Source organism: Brassica napus, chromosome A3 (genome assembly GCF_020379485.1).
Source record: "Brassica napus cultivar Da-Ae chromosome A3, Da-Ae, whole genome shotgun sequence".
Taxonomy (NCBI): domain Eukaryota; kingdom Viridiplantae; phylum Streptophyta; class Magnoliopsida; order Brassicales; family Brassicaceae; genus Brassica; species Brassica napus.
In genome coordinates, this window is record NC_063436.1 from 20,248,650 (window position 1) to 20,271,830 (window position 23,181).

At 33.3% G+C, this 23,181-nt stretch overlaps 3 protein-coding genes across 4 annotated transcripts; 1 reads left to right on the forward strand and 2 right to left on the reverse strand.

The window, feature by feature from the left end:
- Positions 1–1,398: 1,398 nt before the first annotated feature.
- Positions 1,399–5,411, reverse strand: LOC106360088 (rho guanine nucleotide exchange factor 8). The gene is made up of 7 exons (XM_013799687.3): positions 4,700–5,411; positions 3,768–3,884; positions 3,508–3,662; positions 3,363–3,437; positions 2,903–3,175; positions 2,513–2,833; positions 1,399–2,009 (listed from the first exon to the last, which is right to left on the reverse strand). Exons 1-7 carry the CDS (start codon positions 4,950–4,952, stop codon positions 1,647–1,649), a joined length of 1,557 nt encoding a protein of 518 aa, XP_013655141.2. The 5' UTR covers positions 4,953–5,411; the 3' UTR covers positions 1,399–1,646.
- Positions 5,412–14,582: 9,171 nt separating this feature from the next.
- Positions 14,583–18,383, forward strand: LOC106361788 (B3 domain-containing transcription factor ABI3). Its single transcript, XM_013801591.3, has 6 exons — positions 14,583–16,949; positions 17,129–17,221; positions 17,365–17,465; positions 17,596–17,642; positions 17,750–17,826; positions 17,932–18,383. The coding sequence occupies exons 1-6, from the start codon at positions 15,276–15,278 to the stop codon at positions 18,094–18,096; spliced, it is 2,157 nt and encodes a 718-aa protein (XP_013657045.1). The 5' UTR covers positions 14,583–15,275; the 3' UTR covers positions 18,097–18,383.
- A 716-nt stretch (positions 18,384–19,099) lies between these two features.
- On the reverse strand, positions 19,100–20,491 carry LOC106361789 (protein IQ-DOMAIN 9-like). 2 transcript variants are annotated; one of them, XM_048776603.1, is made up of 4 exons: positions 20,088–20,491; positions 19,685–19,783; positions 19,374–19,602; positions 19,100–19,297 (listed from the first exon to the last, which is right to left on the reverse strand). In XM_048776603.1, the coding sequence occupies exons 2-4, from the start codon at positions 19,742–19,744 to the stop codon at positions 19,284–19,286; spliced, it is 303 nt and encodes a 100-aa protein (XP_048632560.1). In that variant the 5' UTR covers positions 19,745–19,783; positions 20,088–20,491; the 3' UTR covers positions 19,100–19,283. The 2 variants fall into 2 exon arrangements, with proteins under 2 accessions (XP_048632560.1, XP_048632561.1); XM_048776604.1 differs by having other exon boundaries at positions 19,685–19,795; positions 20,088–20,421.
- Between the last annotated feature and the right edge of the window lie 2,690 nt (positions 20,492–23,181).

The following is a 23,181-nucleotide window of genomic DNA, read 5'->3' on the forward strand; positions in this document are numbered from 1 at the left end:
AACTTCTTCTAATCATTAACGATCACATGGATAATGCGTTATCAACAGCATGAAACTTCCAATCATTCACCATCACATGGATAATGTGTAATCAAACACCCGTAACATTTTGGATATCTATCTATCTATATATATAAATAAATGTTCGCCTCTCTCCCGTGAAGCCACATCATCAATTCGTGCGTTCTGAGAGTGACATGTGTCCAATTTTATATTTAGGGCCAAAATAAATGAATGCAGTTAAGGGTAATTGAACTCAGCACCTCTAGCACTGGTAATTTCTCTTAGAACCACTAGGCTAAAATCACTTTTTATAAATATGTGGCCGCGAAAATACTTATTATCGTGTGAGCTGGAAGCTCAAGCTTCTTCTGCTTGTGGCCAGGGCCGACACTGAACTGACGTCAAGATGAAGATCGTGAAGTTAAAAACTTTGCTCCAAACAGTTTTACAATGTTTCCAACCTTTATAACTTGATGCATATAATATATATCAAAATACATTTGTTGTACACGCTTTTATTAGTTTTGCTTTTAAAAGAAGGTATTTACAGTTATAAATGTTTTGTGCCAGTGAAGTAATGGTTAAAAAATCTATATACATATATCATTTTAAAATAACACTCAACTTCTATATATAGTCAATACATATGTCCATGTTATATTATAGACTAAATATTTTCTTTTTTAAAAATATTGAAAACAATTTTTTTAATCTACAAGCAAATGTTGTAGAGCAAGTATGCATTATACAAAATAATATATATTTAAAATTCATACACAAAAACATAAAAGTTGTTATAGGTCTCTTTCTGACACATGCACACTCCACTATGAATAAGAATTAAAAAAAACAGTATTGTCATCAAACTTTATCACAAATCCACATTTGTACATCTATAATTATGAGTTGGACAATTAGTTAATTTGATACAATATCAAAGCAAGAATAATCAAAAAACAACTATACCACCGCATACTAATAAGTAAAACATAACAGATAACCAAATTCTTGAATCTTAAAACAAATTTCAACTCGAACATTTAGTGAATATTAAATTAACTAATATCCCGCCCGTAGGGCGGACCGACCCTAGTTTTAGGATAAAATAATGGTTTAATTGATATTATACATTTGTAACAGCAAAAAGACTACATTTTTACGTCAGAAGGATTGCAAAAGTGTGTTATCTCCTAGTCTAGAAGCTAGAAGCTCCGTCCTCAAAAAGTTAAAAAGATAAGAAGCTCAGTCCTCCTCAAAAGCTTCACAAGCTTTAGTGGAAAATAGTAAAATCTTGCTAAGAAAAGAGTGAGAAACACGAGCTCCAAACCTTGTAAGTGTACCTTTACACCATACGCTTCTTGTTTGCCATGTTATGTCCATGATTAATATCCACTATTTTGTAAGTGAAGAACGACAAAGACATCAGTTAAAGATTATGAAACAACATGTACACGATTGAGATATAGTTTATCTTTTTCAAAATTTTAAACCCCTTAAGCTAGGGACTTCTCTTTCCGAGGAATAAAGCCAGAAGGAAGGGTGTGAGTGTGAACATTGTACAGTTCATTTGCTACTATGCTTTCATTCCTTGTCCCTAGCTACACTCTTATGTCCTCTGTAAGCGTATCACCGCGCATGGATTTTCATGATAAATTTGTATCTTTGGGGCTTCTAAAACCGTTAAAATTCTCTAGCTTCTCCAAGTAGGATAACTTTTTCGGCGTAACACTTGGGGGTGTGGTAGGTTTATCACTCCAACCCATGAAATCGAACAAGGTCTTGGAATGCTGCCGGTCAAGCTTCTCGGTTTCTTCGCCCGAGTTAGAAGACCCCGGTGACTCTGAATCCGTCTCCGTTCGCCCACCATCTGATGTTTCTTCAGCCAATAAAGCCTGCTTTAGTGCCAAAGAATCTGTGTAAAGAACATCTTCTATTCTTGACATCACCGTGTAAGCCAAGCTCTCAAGTATCCTCGAGTAACTCTCCAACACCGCTTGTCCAATGTCCTGTATTCATTTAAGCAATTAATAGTTAAGACTATTATCTATTGTTTCCTATAACCATAAATATTAGAGAAATAACTTTATGATAGTAGTAAAACACTTTTTATTACAAAATAGTAGTACACAAGAAAAAAAATCCAAAATGTAATTAACTAAAAGTTAAAAAGACTTTTATTTGTTTTATATTTGAGTTTGGATTTATTGATTAGAGTTTAAGCTTTAGTTTTTGGGGGTGTGATTAGGGTAAGAGATTAAAGTTTGAAGTAATTTACATTATTTTACCCATGAAATAATGCTATTTTGGAGAGTTTTTCCTTTTCTGCTATTTTGTCATAATTTTTTTGTGTTATCTAAGGGATTTGCCTTAAAAATTATGTTATTTATTGTTATCTAACTCGTCTACCGTAGATGAAGGATCAATCGCATAATTATTAACTGGACTGACATTCTATCATTGTCATCGGTTGATGATGGACTAATTAACTAATATATTGCTTTGCATTTACCTTGTTAAACTGAATCTTGGAGATGTCAAGGGAAGATTGAGGAAGGCCAGGAAATTTCTGTTTGAGGAAGACCAAGATCGTCTCTGCTCTCTCTTCGAACAACTCTCTTTTCTCCAAGCTAACAGCTGATCCCCAAGAAGATTTGCTGTCCTTTACGTGAAGCTTCCTCTTCCAAATCACAACAGATGCCTCAATCTTATTCTTCAAATCCAACACTTTGTGCTCTGTCGACAAGTCCATCATGGACAAGAACTGCGCTGGATCAAACCACTCCTCCGTTATGCTCTTGTAGATCGAATCTCCAAGACTGGCTCTTCCGTTCTAGCAACATAAATTAAAGCTTAAAATCTGTATATAACACAACAAAAGGAGACATGAAATATTGTTTACCTTTGGGAGAGAATCGATGTATCTCTCGGGTATAGCCATTTCAGAGAGGACTTGAGCATTAATGGCCATTGCAGCTTTTTGAACCTGTGTGACTGAATCTTTTTGGAAGTAAAGCATTCTCCGAGCCGGGTCAGACAAACCGCCGGGAGGAACTTTCACCGGAGGAAGCCACCATTTGTCGTTTGACCTTGCATTGCTCGCTTGTTTCCCTTCTTCTGAATCTCTTGACACATAATAAAACTCATTGTGTCCTTTGAAATTGTCAAGTGTATCCTGAACATGTTTTTATCACCATTAATCCATTATAGGTAGCTCTTACACTAACTACTATATTTATGTCGGATTATCAACAAGAAAATGAAATATAGTAAAACTTGTATAATTTATTCTCTAAATTCTTAATTTTTTTTTGTGACAAAAAAATAAGTTTAAACTTGACTACAAAAATGGAAACACATACGATGAGCATGGTGTCGAGTTTTCGAAGGGCTGGGATGTTCATGAGAAGATCACCTCTTTGTCTTGTCACCATAATCTACGTAAAATAATTAATCATTATAAATCTGTGTCTATAAATAATATACTTCCTTTGGGAGGATTCGAACCTCGGTGCAAACTCCATCTTTGTTCGTTTGCTTAGAAGGAACAAACTCGACAATGTGATCGGTCACAGACAACAACCAATCAATCTCTTTCTTCCACCTAGCTTGTCTATCTTGTGGCATCGGTTGCAGCTTTGTCTGTTCCCCGAATATAGACGCTGAACATCGACCGTACCATCATCAAAAAATCACAAGAAGTCAATCAAAGCCCTTAAAATTACTTGTGTTGGAACTTGGAAGGAGAGTTAATGACAAAGATTTACCAGCAAGATTTGTGATAGCGTTGGAAAGAGCCAGAGCAGAAGATACGCCTTTTCCGCCACCAGACATATCTTCTCCAAGTAGTAGTTTTGCGAACCTGTCCTTCATCATATCCGTATCTGCAATACTTATGTCATTATTAGGGTTTCTCTAAAAAAAGTTAGGAAAACATTTGTAGTCCGTCAAGAACCGGTCTTGTACATAGTCAGATCGATGAAACATTTGCCCTGTAACCCTTAAATTTTCAAGATTTTATGTACATAACTATATGGCTTCCAAATTGTTTAAGACAGAACTTAATTAAAATTTTACTGAATTATCTATAATCTCCAAAATCTCATGATTTCTTCCTATGTTAGTTCATAAACTCCTGGACTAACCCTAACAAAAAAAAACAAGTTATTGGGAAAAAAGATTCACTGGTCTTGTACATAACTATATGGCTTCCAAATTGTTTAAGACAAAACTTTATTAAAATTTTACTGAATTATCTATAATCTCCAAAATCTTATGATTTCTTCCTACGTTAGCCCATAAACTCTTGGACTAACCCAAACCAAAAAAAAAACAAGTTATTGGAAAAAAAGATCCATCGGTCTTGTACATAACTATATGGCTTCCAAATTGTTTAAGACAAAACTTTATTAAATTTTACTGAATTATCTATAATCTCCAAAATTTCATGATTTCTTCCTACGTTAGCTCATAAACTCTTGGACTAACCCAAACCCAAAAAAACAAGTTATTGGGAAAAAAGATCCATCGGTCTTGTACATAACTATATGGCTTCCAAATTGTTTAAGACAAAACTTTATTAAATTTTACTGAATTATCTATAATCTCCAAAATCTCATGATTTCTTTCTATGTTAGCATATAAACTCCTGGACTAACCCTAACCAAGAAAAAACAAGTTATTGAGAAAAAAGATTCACCTGCTTGTTGTCTATCGGGTCGTTTTCCCGGCCGAGTAAGAGGGGAAATCATTGGAGGAATGCTCTCAACGGGGCTTTCTTCTAAGCTATCAGAGTTTTGACTTTCGGGCGTGTTGGATTCGACAAGATGTGAATCTCCGTTCTCCAGGACAAGTGTTTGAGATTGTTGCTGTTTTGTGGAGGGTGAATCAAACATTCTTTTGAAATTGAATGATTTTGAAGCGCTTAGTCCTCGTTCCAACGCTGCAACCATGGTACGACAACGTTCGCTTGTTTTCTTGCCTCGCAAGTTAAACCCCGTTTTGCCTTTAAGATCCAGCTGATCTACGAGATGATATAACTTTTTAGAAAATGTATTGTAGGTTTTTGTGCTACATTAAACAAAACAAAAAAAAAAAACTCTTTTTGGCTTTGAAGTGTAACAAAATTGTAAAGAACAAACGTCTGTCTTGGATTTAAGGATTAAAAACATTTCAAATATAAGAAATTAGTAAATCAAAATTTAGGAAGTTGGCTATTTTTAGGATTTGTTTCACTCTCTTCCGTGTTTGAAATAAATTGATGGTTTGTGGTAAAACTAAAATGGACGTTCCAGGAAGAACGGACAAGTCAATAAAAATTCAACTTTCTCATATGGGAGATCTACCACTCATCGTATAAACTATTTTGTTATCCTCCAAATTTTATCATTCCTTAATCGCTTTTTAAGTTAGTTTCAACCTAGAATTTTGATTGTAGACATGCTCTGAGTTTATATAACTAAAACACTGTGAAACACAAACGAAATAATCAAATAAATAAGCTTATATAAATACAATTTTTTTTCCTTCTGAATTAACAGATTTGCAAACTAAAAATTATGAAACAAAGGGGCTTATTTTAACCTGATATTATTAAAATAACAGATTTCCATCGTGCTTTTTTATATATGAACTTTGATACAGTGTTTATTCCAATTTAAACTAAATTTTTTTGAAATAAACTAGTTCAACTATCAGATTTAAGCCAAAATCAACATTGACCGACATTGTTTTAGTCAACTATGCTGAGTCAGTTGACACGCGTACAATATTTTGATGAGTCAAATGCCATGTTCTGATTTTTTTTTGATTCAACTACCACATATCTTTTTAGTTTGCAGATTGATAAAATCAAATTTTATTTTTATATTTTTTTTTATCAAAATCTGTTATTTTAATAATATTATTCTATTAAAATTTTGGTACATTTTTTTATAAAATGTTATAGAACTAAATAATCAAAGTATAATCAATAAAAATTTATTATATAAAGTAATATATTAAAAATAAGGGATTTGTGATTAAAATACAAAAATAAATTAAAATTTATCAATCTGCAACCCAAAAATAATGTGTCATTTGAATCAAAATTGTATGTGCGGCAGCCAACTCAGCATAGTTGACTAAAACAATTTCGGCCAATGTTGATTTCGACTTAAATGTATAATTAAGGTAGTTTATTTCAAAAAAAACTTTGGTTTAGGTTGGAATAGTCACTGTATCAAAATTAAGATATAAAAAATCACAATGGAAATTGTTCAGGTTGAAATAGACCTTTTTATCCTAGTTCTTATCTCAATGGTTCAGATATGACTAACTCCATATGTAAATGACCTATAGTCACTCCATTTTAAGCTTTTATTAACGAATCATCAATTAATATACGACTAAAGTTACTTACCTGATTAGGTGAGTTTGATAGTACAAACAGATGTGTCTCGGCTAACGAACCAACATCAACATTTCTCAACTTGTACAAAGTAAAAAGGATAGTTAAACAAGGCATGAATGTCATAGAGTTAAAAGTTTATTTTCACTATATATATAAACAAGATATTGAAGTTATTGTATCCAAATAAAGGTAAACTTTTTTAGAAAATATGTTACGTCATGAATTTCACAAAAAAAAAACTTAACAGTATAATTTTAACATTAATATGAAAAATAAAAATATAATTGCACAGTCCGGACGAGATACACAATACAAAATAGCCTCACAAATAACATGTAAGAGTAAATGGCATAACAAAAAATAAACAGATCCTAAGATCTCACACTACAAAAATGAAATAGAATATAGTCCATTAAATTATCGCAAGATTGATTAATCGAAACGACAAAAAATTGAATACCTTAATTTCAAATAATCTTAACCGGAAAATGATAAAAATAAAAATAATCAATTGACACATAATATATAACCATAACATTTCAAAAAAAAATGATAAATAAAATATACAAATTTTCACCACGAAACACGGACCAATCCTTAGTATCAATATACTGTATATTTCTTATTCACTAATTTCACGTAATTAAGTTTGCAAAATTATACATATAATAGTCGGCTGATGGTGAAAGAATGAATAACTTCATATATATATATATATATATACAAAACGGGATTGGGAATTTGGGACCTCAAGCAAAAACAAAATTTGGTCCAGTATATCTAAAATTATGAAAAATCAAATTAAAGTCAGCAGTAAGTATCAAACTGAAACATATATATTCCAAAACACGTAACCAATTGTGGTAATGAATATTATCGAGAATAATTGACCACTTGACTATAAAAATTCATTTAAAATTAGAAGCACACCAAACTTGTGTTTCTATTCTAGACCGGCTATGTGCAATAAAATGATGAATTTCTCATGATCCATAAAAATGATGGGGTTTTTTTTTTGCCAACTGATGTTTAGCTATTTTCTTATATGCAAAAATAGAAAAAGAAAATAGCATTACTGGAAGTTTAGCTTTCTTTTGTTTGCATCCATAGAAATATATTATCTTACTTGTTATTGTTTGTTAGGAAACAAATAAACAAATATGAAATTGTTGCATGGTTTGAGTAGATAATATATAAAGGAAGGGAAAGGAGCCGCAAAGGAATTGGTCACACAGCTGTAAATTAGCAAATCATAACTGAACAATCTCCTCCCAGTCAAACTCGCAACGTCTTTCCCAAAACATTTCGTGACGTATTGTGTCCTCAGCTCATTTGCGATTTCCATTTTTTGTGTTAATTATAAATCCTAAAAATGCAAACCTGATTAGTGAATAAAAATAATCACACAATTCTAATCACTTAGCAAAAGACGACAAAATAGAATCGGAAATAGCAAGTTTATCCATTGTAGCTTTGCTTCGCATCATTGCACTCTTCACATGTGCGAGTGCGACTCCCGTTGTTATTTTCTCCGTCACGACAAAACACTTCCATTAGACATGCTCTAACCAATTTAGTCATACGAATATATGCTTATTTTATGCCCATTTGAATATCAGGAGTGAAAATCCATCTATGAATCGTACCACTACTTTGGAAATTAGTTTAGGTCTCTTTTTGAGTTCAGAATACCTCCAATTTTTTTAAAAAAACATGTACTGGAGAATTCAAAAGAGAGACTAAAAACAAAATCAAACAAAAATTTAATACGTACAAATTTCGAAAGCATACAAACTCTATAAAATAATCGAGTTTCATCCTAAAAAAATATTTTCTAAGGAAGAGAATGTAGCGAGAATTCATCCACAATACTCGCTCCCCTAACGATAAAAGTAATATACAATTTTTTGCAGTAACAATCTAGACTCTAGTTGTCGACCTAGTTGTCGACCTGCAAGTGATGTTGGCAAGACCCAAACATCTATTTTAGATTAGATTCTAAGCTCATAATGTGAACTTGAACTAAAGTCTAATAAACGCGAGTAAATTATCAATGACATAACCATTACATGCATGCTAAATAGAGCGACACTGGTTAATTATTTCTCGAAGCAAAATATCAATAAACGCAACTAAAATATCAATTACATAGCCATTACATGCATGCTAAATATATGGTGGTGTCACCGTAGCTCATAAGCTAAAACTGTTTTATCACCTAACCGTTAATTACCACAACAACTACACATCCAGAGAACGTATCCATTCCAGTCTATACAAAAAGCTAAACTTTTTCCTCAGAGAAGTATTCATTTACGATATCTTTAATAAATACTTTCAGATATTTATTATTATTATTATTATAGTCATTTCTATTGTTTTATGTAGCGAAGAAGACTAGACACGAATACAAAAGACAAGCATTGAAGCAATGAATATTCGACATTATTTTTAATGCAACTACATCTTCAAAAAGAAAAAAAGTTGATGACATAAGGGACGAGAGAAAAATGGTGAATGTAGACGTGACGGGTTAAAAATGGACAAAACTAAAGGCGAAGGTCGCAGAGGCATACGCAAAGCGTAGAGGCTACCGTGGCGCTACCTTAGTAGTATGGATGTTCTATTTATATATATACGGGTATGAGTACGTCTACGTACATCGGTACATGTAGGTATCTGAATTCTTTCAACAAAAAAGTAATTTGGATTTTATGATTTATAGTTTCCTTGGATTAAGTTAGACACAAACTTGTAAGAGGAGCTAGTATCTTTTTATAGCCGAAGCTATTAATAAAATTTGGTCTTCTTCAAACATCGTATGAGTTAACCATTTAAGTTATCGATTCTGAATTGACCTAATGTCCTATTTTTCGGCCCAAAATATTATAGGTCGTACTTATTCAGATACAATATCACTGAAGCGGATATTGATCTAATATATATATACACACATATATATGTATATAAATTAAATTGTTAATTTGATCTTATGTTGCATATTTGATATCAACCGATTTATCAAAATACGTTCTTTTAAGAAAAAAGAGTTTAAGAAACTAATCAGTTTGTAATGCGTAATATATTGGTAAGCATGTTTTCTTTGTTATCAACTCAACAAACATGTTAACCCAAAAAAAAATTGAAACATTAAAACAAAACGGAACTAAAAAAAATATTGAATCTAATACATGAGGCAAAGGGAGAGAAAGGTCCACGAAGAAAACTTTAAAGATGAGGTAAAGCGTCGTTATTGGCGGAAAGAATAAAAAAGGTTGCTTTGAACTCAGAAATGTTGACACATGGCAGCATGTGAAGACAACCCGCCGCTTAAACCACGAATGGTGACGGAAGGCTTCTTGTTTGCATGTGCAACCAATCTGTCCCTGTCTTACTATTTTTGGTTCCTCCTAAAAAATATGGTGAATTAGCTGGATAACTATAGTGGAATAAAAATTCACCATATATACCTATGTAAAATGTTAGTGTTGGTGATATGATAATTTGTCTCCAAAGTGAGCTGCTACACATTAAATAAAATAGAAACACATGCAAACAAGAAGCCACCACTGTAACCATAATTTTTGGAAACACTCGTTCAAAACCTAATCCGGACTTCTAATTCTGGTGATAAAGGAGTTAAAGGCTGTGAATTTTGCCGGTTCGAAATCTGGTCACTAGGAAATTTACATACGGATCTGAAGACCGTTCACAGTGAGTTACATGATGACATCCTGACAGTGTTTTTGCTCGCTTTGGTTTTTAGTCTGGACCACTTCGGTGAATCAAAACACTCTGTTATCAAAAAAAAAAAGTCTTCTTCTTAAACACTTAATCGAAACTTTTCCTCGCAAATATCGTCGCGTACAATTTTCTCTTTAACCCATCAATTAATTGTCTTGTTTTATGTTTTAATGTTTTTTTGTCGGTTCTCTGCCTTTGAAAGTTTCACACCGGTTCAATCAAACGCGTCTCCGGGCATCTATTTATGAAGGATTCACCAGTTTGTGATAAGGTGGACCTAGTAGAATATATGAGCTTAAGTCCGAAAATGTGTCAACATTAAAACTAATAAAAGGTGACCTAATTTCTCTCTAAAGAAGAAATAAACAAATATTTGTATGGACTACTCGGGTTACGCCAGACGATTCCTTCAGGCCAGTAAAACATAAGAAACAAAGCTGGATTCAGAATGGTAGATGGCTGTAAATGGCGAAGTGGAAATAGTTCTAACGAACATATCAATACTTTTACTCCAACATATGTTTTCATCATACTAGAGGAAACAATATTTGAACACAATATATCATTGAAAATTGGTTTGAATTGGATATGGATACTATTCTATTTAAACTAAATTGTCTGAATTTTAATTTGACAATTCTGAAAATCTTATTTGAACTGTATCAGAGTTCATATACGTCCCTACTCTTATGTAATGGTAAATTATTTTAAAAGTATATTTTAAAAATATTTGCGCATATCTATATCAGTTTGATAAACACATATTACGTTTTAAGCTTTGACTTGTGCATTTAATATTCTTACATAAAACGTCAAAAGGAATCGAAATAGCACTGACAACAACTTAAGTAGATTCTTAAAAGTATTTATGTTTAGATAGTTTAATTTTATATTTATAATTATATAATAATAAATGTTAAAATTTTATAATAATAAATTAATTAAATAAGCAATTATCAGTCTCCAAAACTATCTACTTCTCGTACTTTTTAGATTTTTATATCTTTTCAAAATACTTAACATCTCTCGTATCTCAACTTTTTCCCTTTCAAACTTTATCCATAGTGACATGTATATAAATTTTTAACTAAAAATACAACTAAATTTTGAATCACGATTTTATAGAGCATAATTATTTTTTGATTAACAAGATTTGTATGTAACATAAACTTTATATTTTGTATGATTTATATATATATATATATTTTTTTTTTTTACTTACACAATTTACTATGAAAGTATTAAGGTGGAAATCCTTCTATTTGACTCTTTTCACATTAATTTTAAATTTATTTTAGATATTAGAAAATCACAATTAATTAATTTGGTAAAGAACATTCATAACAGAAATAAGTTTTCCATTCAGTATGTCAATCTATTTGACGAAAATTCGCATGTTTCACAAAATAATCCGTAGAAGAGCTTAATCATAAAATCTATAAGCTTATGTTATTTTTGTATATAATTACTTAATTATTATATAAATTATAAAATAAGTATTATAATTTGTTTAACTAGGTTTCTTAATTGTTTTACTAATCTAATTTTACTTATGAAATTTATATAAATTATCATCACTTTTTCATGATATAAATCATAATTGAATGTATTGATTTACAATAATACTTTAATATTAGTTACAAATTATTTAATTATTTAAGAAAGTAAATTTTATTAAGATTTTTATAATAAAAATCATGTTTGAAAATATTATTTGAAGAATCATCTTCATTATTACAGAGTTAAAATATTTGTTATTGATTTTCTAAGTTGTTAGAATTTATTTAAATTAAAGCCTAAGAAAAATACACGAGCATCTTTCTAGTTATTTCATTTTTGAAATGTTTATATTTTTTTTTTACATCAATTTGTACATACTCATACAGATTCTGTGAACAAATTATAGATGACAATATTTTAATAAAATTATTAATATGTTTCATAATTTTAGTAGCATAATATGTAAAAGTAATATTATTTTGAAAATAGTACTTCTAATATAATACTACAGATAAAACTGTATTAAATGCACAATGATTAATTATACTCTACCGTTTCAAAAAGAAAAATCAGTTTAAAAAACAAAATTCAAAAATGTTATTTTCACGTTTTCAATGCATTTTTATTATTCTTGCATTTTATTTTAGCTGTCATCTTAGATTTTTGCACAAAGGTTAAAAAAATATTTATTTTTAATTCTTTTTAATAAAACTATCATTAGGATTTATTTTATTTATACTTAATTATATTTCAACCAATAGAAAACAAAGTGCAGAATAAATTTAATAAATTTTGTATTAAAATATTAAAACAAGATTTGTATTGTAACGAAAATTTTACTTTACAATGAATTTAATATAAAACAGAAATAGTAGATAACAACAACAAAATTATAAACTTCAAAAAATATAATTTTGTTTATTTAATTTCTATTGTCTTATAATTATGAGAAATGGTTTATAAAAAAGTAAAAAAAAGAATATTTGAAATTTAATATATATTTTTAGATGTGTAAAATATCAAGTATACATTTTTTTTTGTAAAGGGCCTTATTAAATATACATCTTTTTAGAATAAAAATACTATTTTTTGGTTGAATCCACGAATATCTAAGTGCACGACAATTTACATGCACTAAAACTAGAGCTAAACTAAAAATATTATTGGATTGAATGTATCTAATGCAAATACAAGTATTTGAAGATAATATATAATAAACAATGTATGTAATATAATTATTTAGATTTTTTTTTAAGAAATGGGTTGATAGCAAGAATATGCTCAAAGATAGAAGGCTGCATTCAACTCATTTTTATCTTGTTTGTTGTTACAAAATATATTAGTATTTAGAATATAAATATATATCATTATTAAATAAATAAAATTTAAGATAGCATTTTTTAGTTTAGAGTTAAGGTATATAATTTTCAATTTAAATAAAAATAAAAATAAAATATTAGAAAATAAAAAATAGAAAAGGCTATTTTGATATTTTTTCTCAAATACTATTTCGTGACAAAAAATTTAAAAATTACAATTTAAGAGAATTGTTCTTGTTAAATTTACTCTAAATCACTCAGAAAACAATCTAATACTATTTTTTATATTTTAGTAAGATTTCACTGTGAAAACTTTAACTATATATAATGCAATACAAATGAATTAAAATTGTATAATACTTAAATATATAATAAAAATAATATACTAAGTTAAAATTTTGTTGGGAACTTATCTTTAGTTTTATTTAACTGATAATTATTTTATTATTTTTCTCAATTTACTACCAAAACTTGTGAAAAAATTTAAACTTTTATTTTTATTATTTTTCTAATAGTTATCTAATATTCTATTCAAATTAAACAAACATTAACGACATTAGCCAGATATCATTTTTAGAACATATAGAACTTTACTTATATAGCTAACATTTATTTTATTATGATAACTGATATTTTTTTTGTCAACTTATGATAACTGATATTATTAATTATATTGTTCAACTCGTGATGATGTTTTTAAATGGATTTACATTTTTCTATTTCGGATAAAAAAATTAAATTTAAATATAGATTAGTAAATTTTAGAAAATCATGACGTTGTTAATTTATAGATATTTTAGTATAGTTGAAAAAAGAAAAATATTATTTATTATGCTAACAGTAATTATTTCAGGTTTATACGAGAATTTTAGTGTATGTTAAAGTAATTTCAGGTTGATTGATAAAACCCGTATGTACTACCTCTTCCACTTCAATAGCAAAGTGTAAGTTTTCGAATCTTTTGAGCAGATAAATTAAAACCGACAGGGAAACTTGCTTTTGTTAAAGTGAGATTGCACATAGGAAATAGAAAGTTGATAATTGGAAATTTTATAGTTTTATAAAAAAAAGTTTAAGAAGCACCGCTTGCTTTCACCACTCAAGGCCGAACGTATGGCGAGTGGGCACAAACTTCTGTACCAACCTTTAGATACTAGCGGCACGAGGGGACTTCTATTTCCTTATTTTTTTCTTTTGATCAATAAAAAATGTGTATTTATGTAGAGATTTTTGCACCGTTTAATGTCAAAACCAATGTCTTTTCTTACAATATGAAATTTTTTAAAATTTTTATTGAGCCTTAAATGTTCTAAATATTGCTGACCTCAACATCTTTGTCAATATTGTCATATAGTATTTTAAAACGTTTGCTTTTGTCTTCTTTGAAAGATCAGATGCTGAAAACTGTTACATCTTTTTTTTCTTAAAACCTCTCTTGTCCCTGTCCATTTCTTCTCGCCGAGTTAATTGAATGTTGCAAAAGAGAAACTGAATAACTTCAACCAAATTTGCACTTATCGGCCAGAAAAAGGGTTCCATTCAATAAGATATTTTATATCATAGAAGTAATAATAGTATAGTAAAAACTTCCATATATATCATGGAACAAACTGGAACACACATGGGGCTCTCTTATTTTAAGTTACTTTCTTCTTCGGGTGATTTTTAACCATGTTTCTTATATAGTTATATATATATAAAATACTATTTTTATACTATCTCTCCATAATTGTCAATATAAAAAAAGAAGAGAGTGTCTTGTTGTATATATCCTACCTTGGAGTAAAACTGTTTTTGATTAGATATTGGGTTGTTCATACGTTCGTCCTCTCTAAAAACCAAAACCTCTTTTCATTAGAACAAAATTCCTATCTTTGTGAACAAATTACATCTCTTATACTTCAGATCTACAAGCAAAAGTTGGACCATATTACAATCGTGTCTTGTCCATCTGAAGTTGATGGGAATAGCTTTGATGAGATCTCTTCATATGTTTTAGATCCTCTTTTTTTTCTCTCTCTCTTTTAGTAATCTCAACCACATCAAGCTCTTACCGATTCTCAAAGGGTTATATAGCAATATATAAGTTTATATGTGCATATCTATGGAGATGGATAGCCAGATAGTTTATGTTGTTTGAGGATTAGATTTATAGCCAAGTTGGGTTAATTTTTCCTTTTTCTTTGCCCCCTTACTCACATACAAACCCTATCGGTCCGTACAAAATACTAAAAACCCTAACTTTCCCTCTCTCTCACTCCCCAAAAGATATTATCATTTCTACTTCCACGAGAAAGGATTATTCAGGGATCCACCACACCATGAAAACCTTGCATGTGGCGGCGAACGGAGGAGATCTGGCGGAGGGTTGTGGAATACTGGCCGGAGACGCTGATGAGGCTGTTTTGATGGATGGAATGGGTGAGGTCGGTAGAGAGATCTGGTCATTAGATGACCATGGAGGAGATGGTCATGGTCATCGTGAAGATGATGATATAATTGTTCACCATGACCCTTCAATGTTCTACGGAGATCTACCAACACTCCCTGACTTCCCATGCATGTCCTCATCTTCATCATCCTCAACATCTCCAGCTCCCCTCAACGCCATCGTCTCCTCGGCCTCTTCCTCTTCCGCTGCTTCTTCCTCAACTTCCTCAGCTGCTTCTTGGGCTATTTTGAAGTCAGACGGTGAAGATCCGACTCCGAATCAAAACCAATACGCATCAGGAAACTGTGATGTCGAGTCTTCAGCCGCACTACAGTCCACTGCTTCCATGGAGATTCAGTTGGATAATACTCAAGGTTTCGGTTGCGGCGAAGGCGGCGGTGATTGCATTGATATGATGGAGACTTTCGGGTACATGGATCTACTCGATAGCAACGAGTTCTTTGATACGTCAGCCATCTTTAACCAAGATGAGGACACGCAAAACCTTAACTTGATGGACCAAACGCTCGAGAGAGAAGACAAGATCGTTGTTCCAATGTTGGAGAATAATAATAATAATAATAATAGTGGAGGAGACATGCAAGTGATGAATCCTTCGTTGGAACAAGAGGATGATCTTGCGGCTGTGTTCTTGGAGTGGCTAAAGAACAACAAGGAGACTGTTTCAGCTGATGATCTGAGGAAAGTGAAGATAAAGAAAGCAACTATTGAATCAGCGGCTAAAAGGCTAGGGGGTGGGAAAGAAGCAATGAAACAGCTTTTGAAGCTGATTCTTGAATGGGTCCAAACTAATCATCTACAAAGAAGACGCACCACCAACAACAACAACAACCTCTCGTATCAACAAGATCCTTTTCAAAACCCTAACCTAATCCCACCCTCTGATCAAACATGTTTCTCACCGTCCACGTGGGTTCCGCCACCTACTCAGCCACCACCACCACAACAACCGGCTTTTGTTTCGGATCCGGGTTATGGATACATGCCTGCTCCAAATTATCCGCCTCAAGAGTATCTTCCATTACTCGAGTCTCCACCGACGTGGCCACCACCACAGTCTGGTCCCATGCCACTTCAGCAATTCACTATGCCAAACCCTCAGTATACTCCATTTCAAGACCCTGGAGGTGGTTTCACTGGATACAACATGAATCCGTATCAATATCCTTATCTTCCTTCTTCTGGACAGATGAGAGATCAGGGGTTGCTTCGTTTGTGTTCCTCAGCTACTAAAGAGGCAAGGAAGAAGAGGATGGCTAGACAGAGGAGGTTCTTGTCTCACCACCATAGACACAACAACAACAACAATCAGCAAAACCAGACTCAAATCGGAGAAGTCTGTGGTGCGGTGGATCCCCAGCTTAACCATGTACCTACTACAGCCACGGGCGGGACTTGGATGTATTGGCCTAATGTCCCTGCCATGCCACCGCCGGTATCATCATCTCAACTACCGGCGATGGAGACTCAGCTGCCCACCATGGACCGAGCTGGCTCTTCTTCTGTTATGCCACGTCAGCAGGTGGTACCAGATCGCCGGCAGGTACTGTACATGCAATTTCGTCCTTCTCTTTAAGTACTTTTAGCTACATGCAAAGAGTGGTTAAATTGCACATGTTGTTATAATGGATGAAGCAGATATTGTTTATACTTGCTATGTAAATTGAGTGTTTTTGTTTTGATTTTGTTTCTATGTTTTGGGTGTGTTTTGTTTAATTTCAGGGATGGAAACCAGAAAAGAACTTGCGGTTTCTCTTGCAGAAAGTGTTGAAGCAAAGCGACGTGGGTAATCTCGGAAGAATCGTCTTGCCAAAAGTGAGTTTGCTTGTAATTTCTTGGAACCTTTGTTTTCCTTTTTTTATATATATTAGTTTCTACGTACAAGTAAAAATATTTTGTCAATTGTTGTTATTTATTAAATTTCTCTCTTTTTATAAATTTTATTTCATCTAAAACAGAAAGAAGCTGAGACGCACTTGCCGGAGCTGGAGGCAAGAGACGGCATCTCTCTGGCCATGGAAGACATTGGAACCTCTCGTGTTTGGAACCTGCGCTATAGGTAACTACGAAATAAGTGAACTTGCTCATTTTGATTTTTTTTAAATGAATTTATTAGTGTATTTGTCAAGAAATGGAACTTGGCCAATCTTCGGTTATTCATGAAACGTTCTTCTTTAATTGGTATGCAGATTTTGGCCGAACAACAAAAGTAGGATGTATCTCCTCGAGAACACCGGTACGATCTTCAGAAAACAACATTCATTACTAAATTTTTCTTTTTCTCTACATAGTTTTTCTTTTTTAATTTTATATATAACTTGTTTTTTCTTGACATGTTTACAGGCGATTTTGTGAAAACAAATGGGCTCCAAGAAGGTGACTTCATAGTCATATACTCCGATGTCAAGTGTGGAAAATATGTAAGAAGAAACACCACATTTATCTTCTTTATTTTTCATAATATTCAAATTTATCATTTTTTTGTTAGCATAATTAAATCTCGTAATTATTTGATATTATGGCAGTTAATACGAGGGGTTAAAGTAAGACAACCAGCGGGACAAAAGTCAGAGGCTCCGTCGTCGTCAGCAGCTGTAACGAAGAGACAAAGCAAGTCGCAGAGGAGCATTAACAACAACTCTCCGTCGGCAAATATAGTCGCTTCACCAACTTCTCAAGCAGTTAAATGAAAAGAAAACAATATAAATATTATTATTAATTATGTACGAAATAATAAAGAGACGAAAAGGAAAAAATGGCAGCGTACCTGAGTGTGCCACTTCTCGTGCATGCATGGGATCTCGTGGACCGACGGAGGTTTATGATTAAAGCAGTTTTTGTCGAGGTCCAACTTTTACTCCATTTTTCCTTTTTCTCGAGATGTTTTAAATACCTCCTGTCACCTTAAGGATGTTGTAGAGATAATTAATTCTGGAAATGGTGTTTGTATTATATTTCAGGGGAGATCGTTACAGTATTTTTTTGTTGTTGTAAATTTGTTTATTTCACGTATGATGCACTGAGCTGACATATCGTTCTGATGTGAATGGTTTGTGTGTGTAATGTTTTCATGGATAATGATTTGTAGTGTAAAGAGTTTATCACTTTACGTATCGGGATTGTTGTGAACGGGTAGCTATAGTTATACTTCGAGGGCATTTCGAATATAAGACTCTCTAATCTTACTATGTTTCATTTTAATGTCCAAATAGTTCAAGTAAATCTTACGCAACTTCATTTCATATCTTTGTATTTCTTTTTTGAAACACTATTTCATATCTTTGTATAATGGAATAAAAATAGAATTAATTCAAAAATAGTGAAAATTATTTTGGACGTCTTATTCTATATTTACTATACAATAAAGTATGATTATAATGAAATTCAACTAAATTACGAAGTGGCTCTATTTAAAAGAAAAAAATGAAGCAAGATGTTTTAATACTGAAAATTCAAACCCAATAAGAACCCAATTAAAAACATGAACTGTTAGAGCATCATTATCCCTAAACCCCTTAAAGGGTCTTTTAATTAATTTTTAATAGTTTTTAAAGTGTAAAAGTGACTTAAGAGACTTAGAAAGAGATTTGAACATTTAGGTGGTTTATTGCAAGTCTCTTAATTATGGTTTTAAAAAAAAAATTATAAAACATTCTCAACACAAATTTGTTATTATATATGTAAACACACAGATAATCAAATATGCATTTCAACAAGAAGTATCTATTTACAAAAGGCAGCTAAAAAGAAATCTACTCAAGGCTAAATCTGTAAAGAGTATCCACACTCACAAAGGTTAAGAAGGACGAGTTACTCTTGAGGTATCGGATGACAGACACTTTGCTTCATATATATTTTCTCTCATCATATCAACAAGCTAAGATCCTTCACCTGCAAGTTCATGAAAACAAAACTAAGCCTTGAGACTTAAAAGACAACGCCTTTTACTTATCACAGAGACACGTACCTGCAAGAAACCACATCTCAAGCATCATAAAAAATAACGGTTCGAGAAAGCTCAATGGAAGGCCACTTCCGTGATGTAAGCACCTTACTACAGGCACCAAGAAAAATAAAACCAAGAAAAAAACAGTCTGGATTCTAGTTGCAGCCCAATCCTCGCTACAAACAACTAGTGATGAAGCATGAGTACCCTTCTTCTTGGAAGTTTTTGACTTTATAGCAGTAGAAAGTCCCTGTCATAAGGAAGGCCAAGTCAACACTAGTATAAAACAGAACTTCATCTGCATTGATGATCACACCAAATGTGAAACGTACCTTTGTTTGTTTCCCTTTCTTTGAACCAATTATTGCCTTGAAAAAATTCTCAGAACCCATCTCAAATTCTTGTCACTTTGTCACCAAAACACCTTGAATCTATACAAAACGCTGAGAATAAGATTTTGCTTAAAAACGGCTGAATGATGAAGGGTCTCATAAAAGATAACTACCAGTATTCTTGTAACTAGATATATGTACAACTACAAAGTACAAACAACAAAAATTGCATCTTGCATCTGTCTCTCAAATAATCAACTACTCATGAGAAACTCTTGTGTGCATACACAAAAATTGAATCTTTACTGCAACTATTGCGACTAGTCACTACTCATACACAACCCAGCATCAACTAACCAAGTACACAATAAAAACTCAGATTCAGCTAGAGAAGGAGGCTAACTGAAGTAAGTTGAAAGCAAATGACAAAGCCTGAATTAGCGTGTGGTGCTTCCAGCTTAGCGATACCATCCTCGCAGACAAAAAAAAAAGACAATTAATCCATAAATTGGAATCCATTTCCTCTGATTGTTACATGATTACAGAGAAGAATTGAGATGAAAAGGATAAAACTTTGAACAAACGAAACCTTAACAATGGAAGGAGACAGGGAGTGTAGAGAGACAGAGTGGAAGAGAGAGAGAGGAAGAGAGGAAGAGAAGAGGCGTCTCTTCCAGTGCTTAATCAAGAGACGTCTCCTGTGGTTATTACATTTTTTCTTTTTTTTTAAAGCCCAATTACACTAAGAAACCTATCTAAGAGACAGGGATAAAGATGCTCTTATATGATCTCGAATCTTCCAGAGCATCCCCAAATTGCTATAGAAAGGATGCAACTATTGACATGCACTGGTCAACAAAAACCATTCCTCCCTCTTTAATGTTCGACCATTGGTTCAGCTGTTGTCATGGACCGGATAATTGTGTTAGTCTGTTTTATATGGGCTAACTACTTTTGTGATTCAAGTTTGGTTACTTAGCCATTTGGGCCTACGAGCCTTGTAAAACATTGTATTTTTCCTTAATTTTAGTAGTACAACCTTCAACAAAAGAAAAGAAATGGGATACAGAAAATCGAAGTCACAAAACTAGACTAATTTTTGTTGTTGTTGAAGGATTCGCTGTTTACTAGGCTGAATTTATGGAGTTTTAGGTTGCACAACTAATAAAATGAGGCACAGTACAGGAATGACAAAAAGGAATTTTGGTCATGATATTTGGGACTTGTATTCAGTATTACCCTCCCCCCTCCCACCCCAGGTCCCCAACCACACACACACATCGGAAGGAAAAGTTAATGTGATTTTTTTAAAATTTTAATTGTTTAATAGTATTGTGGTAAAATTTACAATATCATATTATTAAATTTTAAGTAACAAACTAAAACTGCACAGCATAGAATAATAGAGATTCAAGATTATCGACATTCCCCTGGACCTATTACTGAGGCATGACTCATGAGAGAGCTGAAACTTAAAAACATACGACTTATTGAGAAAAAAGGTGGAATTGATGAAGAATGTCTGATGTTATGAAAGTGAAGTTGATTGATTACAAAAGGAGCAGCGTGGGAATGGAACAGTTTTAGTTGTTGATAAAGACGTGACATAGTTGTGTCTTAATCTAATCAGAGATTCCTTGTGTTTTTATCTTTCTTCTTCTATAAAGTTGCATGAGATTCATATCTGGTGAACATATGTAAAATTGCTCTTTATTATTATGATCAAATTTGACTTTTTTATTACATGATCAAATTTGACTTCTTTGACGATTTCTAGTGTTCTCGCTATTTAGAGATACTTAACATTCAGTATCTATTTTAACAAAATAACTCGCCAGTAAAAAACACATTGGAAAAAGTATTTGTTTAAAACATTAAAGCTCAAGGAATGATTTCATTTGTTATATTCAAGAGCAATGAGTGAAATCAATCTTTATTCATTTATCAGTTCATTTTACTCATCTTTTTTTTTTTTTTTTTGGTAAAAATGTTAAGATATTATTACCAATTTTCTTTTTTTGACAAAATTACAGAGAAAACAAGAATCGGAAAACAAAACAAAAAAACTAAACAATACTCGGATTAACCTAACACAGTAAAGACACAACAAGAAAGACATCTAACCGCTGGACTAGACAGAGTCAGAACATCCCGCTTGCCGCAAAAGGAAAAACCTCAGTTAAATCGAGAGACAGAACCCGGTAATTTTGGCTTCCCCGATGATCTGCTCTTTATGATCAGGTTCAACCAAGAACAGCTCGCGGGCGACCTCCAAAGCTGAGACAACTCGATCAGACATCAAAAACTCGAGGCCAACCACAGCGCAAGGCAAGTCGAGCTTTTATTCATGTAACAAGAAACCAAGAGCCAAACAAGCCATAGACCCGACTCGACTCCGGAGACCGCCACACCGGACCGCGAACCCAAAAGGACACGGGCCAAAACGGCTGAGAGAGAGGCAAGCAAAGACCGTGAACATCAGCACCTGCAGAAAGAGGAGAACGGCCTACGCAGAAGTCCAAGAGAACCACCACGCACTGGGATGACCGGTCTCAAGTAAGTCGCCACAACGATCCGAGAAATCCAATTGACCCAATCGGGAACTCGAACCGAACCCTCACTCCGGGTACACAGAACATGGACCCGCTCTTACCTGCGCACTGTGCTGTAACCACCACGCCATATAGACGGAGAACAGCGAACAATGCGATACTAAAGGCTCCAGACACAAAGACCCGAGCAACACGAACCTGCAAGTGACGACGACGAAACAAGGAGAGAGCAATACCAGAGAGGGAGAAGAGAGCAGCCATAGACGACAGATCCTGAACCTCCAAACTTCGATTGCAAGCGCAAACCACGGAGATACAATGACCACACAGCCACAATATCCAACGTGCACGCTTTGACATGGCAGAGCCGCCATCATCACCCCTGAGCACAAGACATAACCTTTGACAGAAACGAGACGCCAAGTCTCCGTCTTGGGAAAGCTTGGAACCCCACTCCACAACGAAGCAAGATACACTTCGGAAAACAACACGAGAAGCCCCGGAGCCAGACCGCCGCAACAACACCCGCCGCAATCTCCGTTCACACCACAGATCTACAAAGGCAAAACTGAGATCCGGATCTGAACACCAAAACGCCGACTCCGAATCGCCCCAGACCCCCACCGCCTCGCTGATACTCCAGTCAAGAGCCACAAGCCTCGGATCTAAACCCCCCCGGAGCAGATCTAGATGAATCCGTGACAGAGCTCCGACCACAACATCACACATATCGACGGAGAGACGCAAAGAGGCAAAACGGAGCAAAGAGAAAAGAGGAGGAGGAGGAGAGGAGGCTCCCGACGGTCACGCGCGCCGAGGACGACCGCCGGAGCCAAGAAGCGAGGCCAAAGTTCAGAGAGCTTTTGAGGAGAAGAGAAGAGAGAGAGAAGAGAAAAAGCGAGATCACAATATGATCTATTCTTTACTCATCTTTTTATTCAACTA

Coding starts and splice junctions, on each gene's coding strand:
- LOC106360088 (XM_013799687.3), bottom strand. CDS start 4,952: ATGGTTGCAGCGTTGGAACGAGGACTAAGCGCTTCAAAATCATTCAAT. Junction 3,176..3,362: donor AACTCGACACCATGCTCATC/GTATGTGTTTCC, acceptor AAACATGTTCAG/GATACACTTGACAATTTCAA. Junction 2,834..2,902: donor ACATCGATTCTCTCCCAAAG/GTAAACAATATT, acceptor TTATGTTGCTAG/AACGGAAGAGCCAGTCTTGG.
- LOC106361788 (XM_013801591.3), top strand. CDS start 15,276: ATGAAAACCTTGCATGTGGCGGCGAACGGAGGAGATCTGGCGGAGGGT. Junction 17,466..17,595: donor GTTTGGAACCTGCGCTATAG/GTAACTACGAAA, acceptor ATTGGTATGCAG/ATTTTGGCCGAACAACAAAA. Junction 17,643..17,749: donor GTATCTCCTCGAGAACACCG/GTACGATCTTCA, acceptor ACATGTTTACAG/GCGATTTTGTGAAAACAAAT.
- LOC106361789 (XM_048776603.1), bottom strand. CDS start 19,744: ATGGGTTCTGAGAATTTTTTCAAGGCAATAATTGGTTCAAAGAAAGGG. Junction 19,603..19,684: donor AGAAAGGGAAACAAACAAAG/GTACGTTTCACA, acceptor TCCTTATGACAG/GGACTTTCTACTGCTATAAA.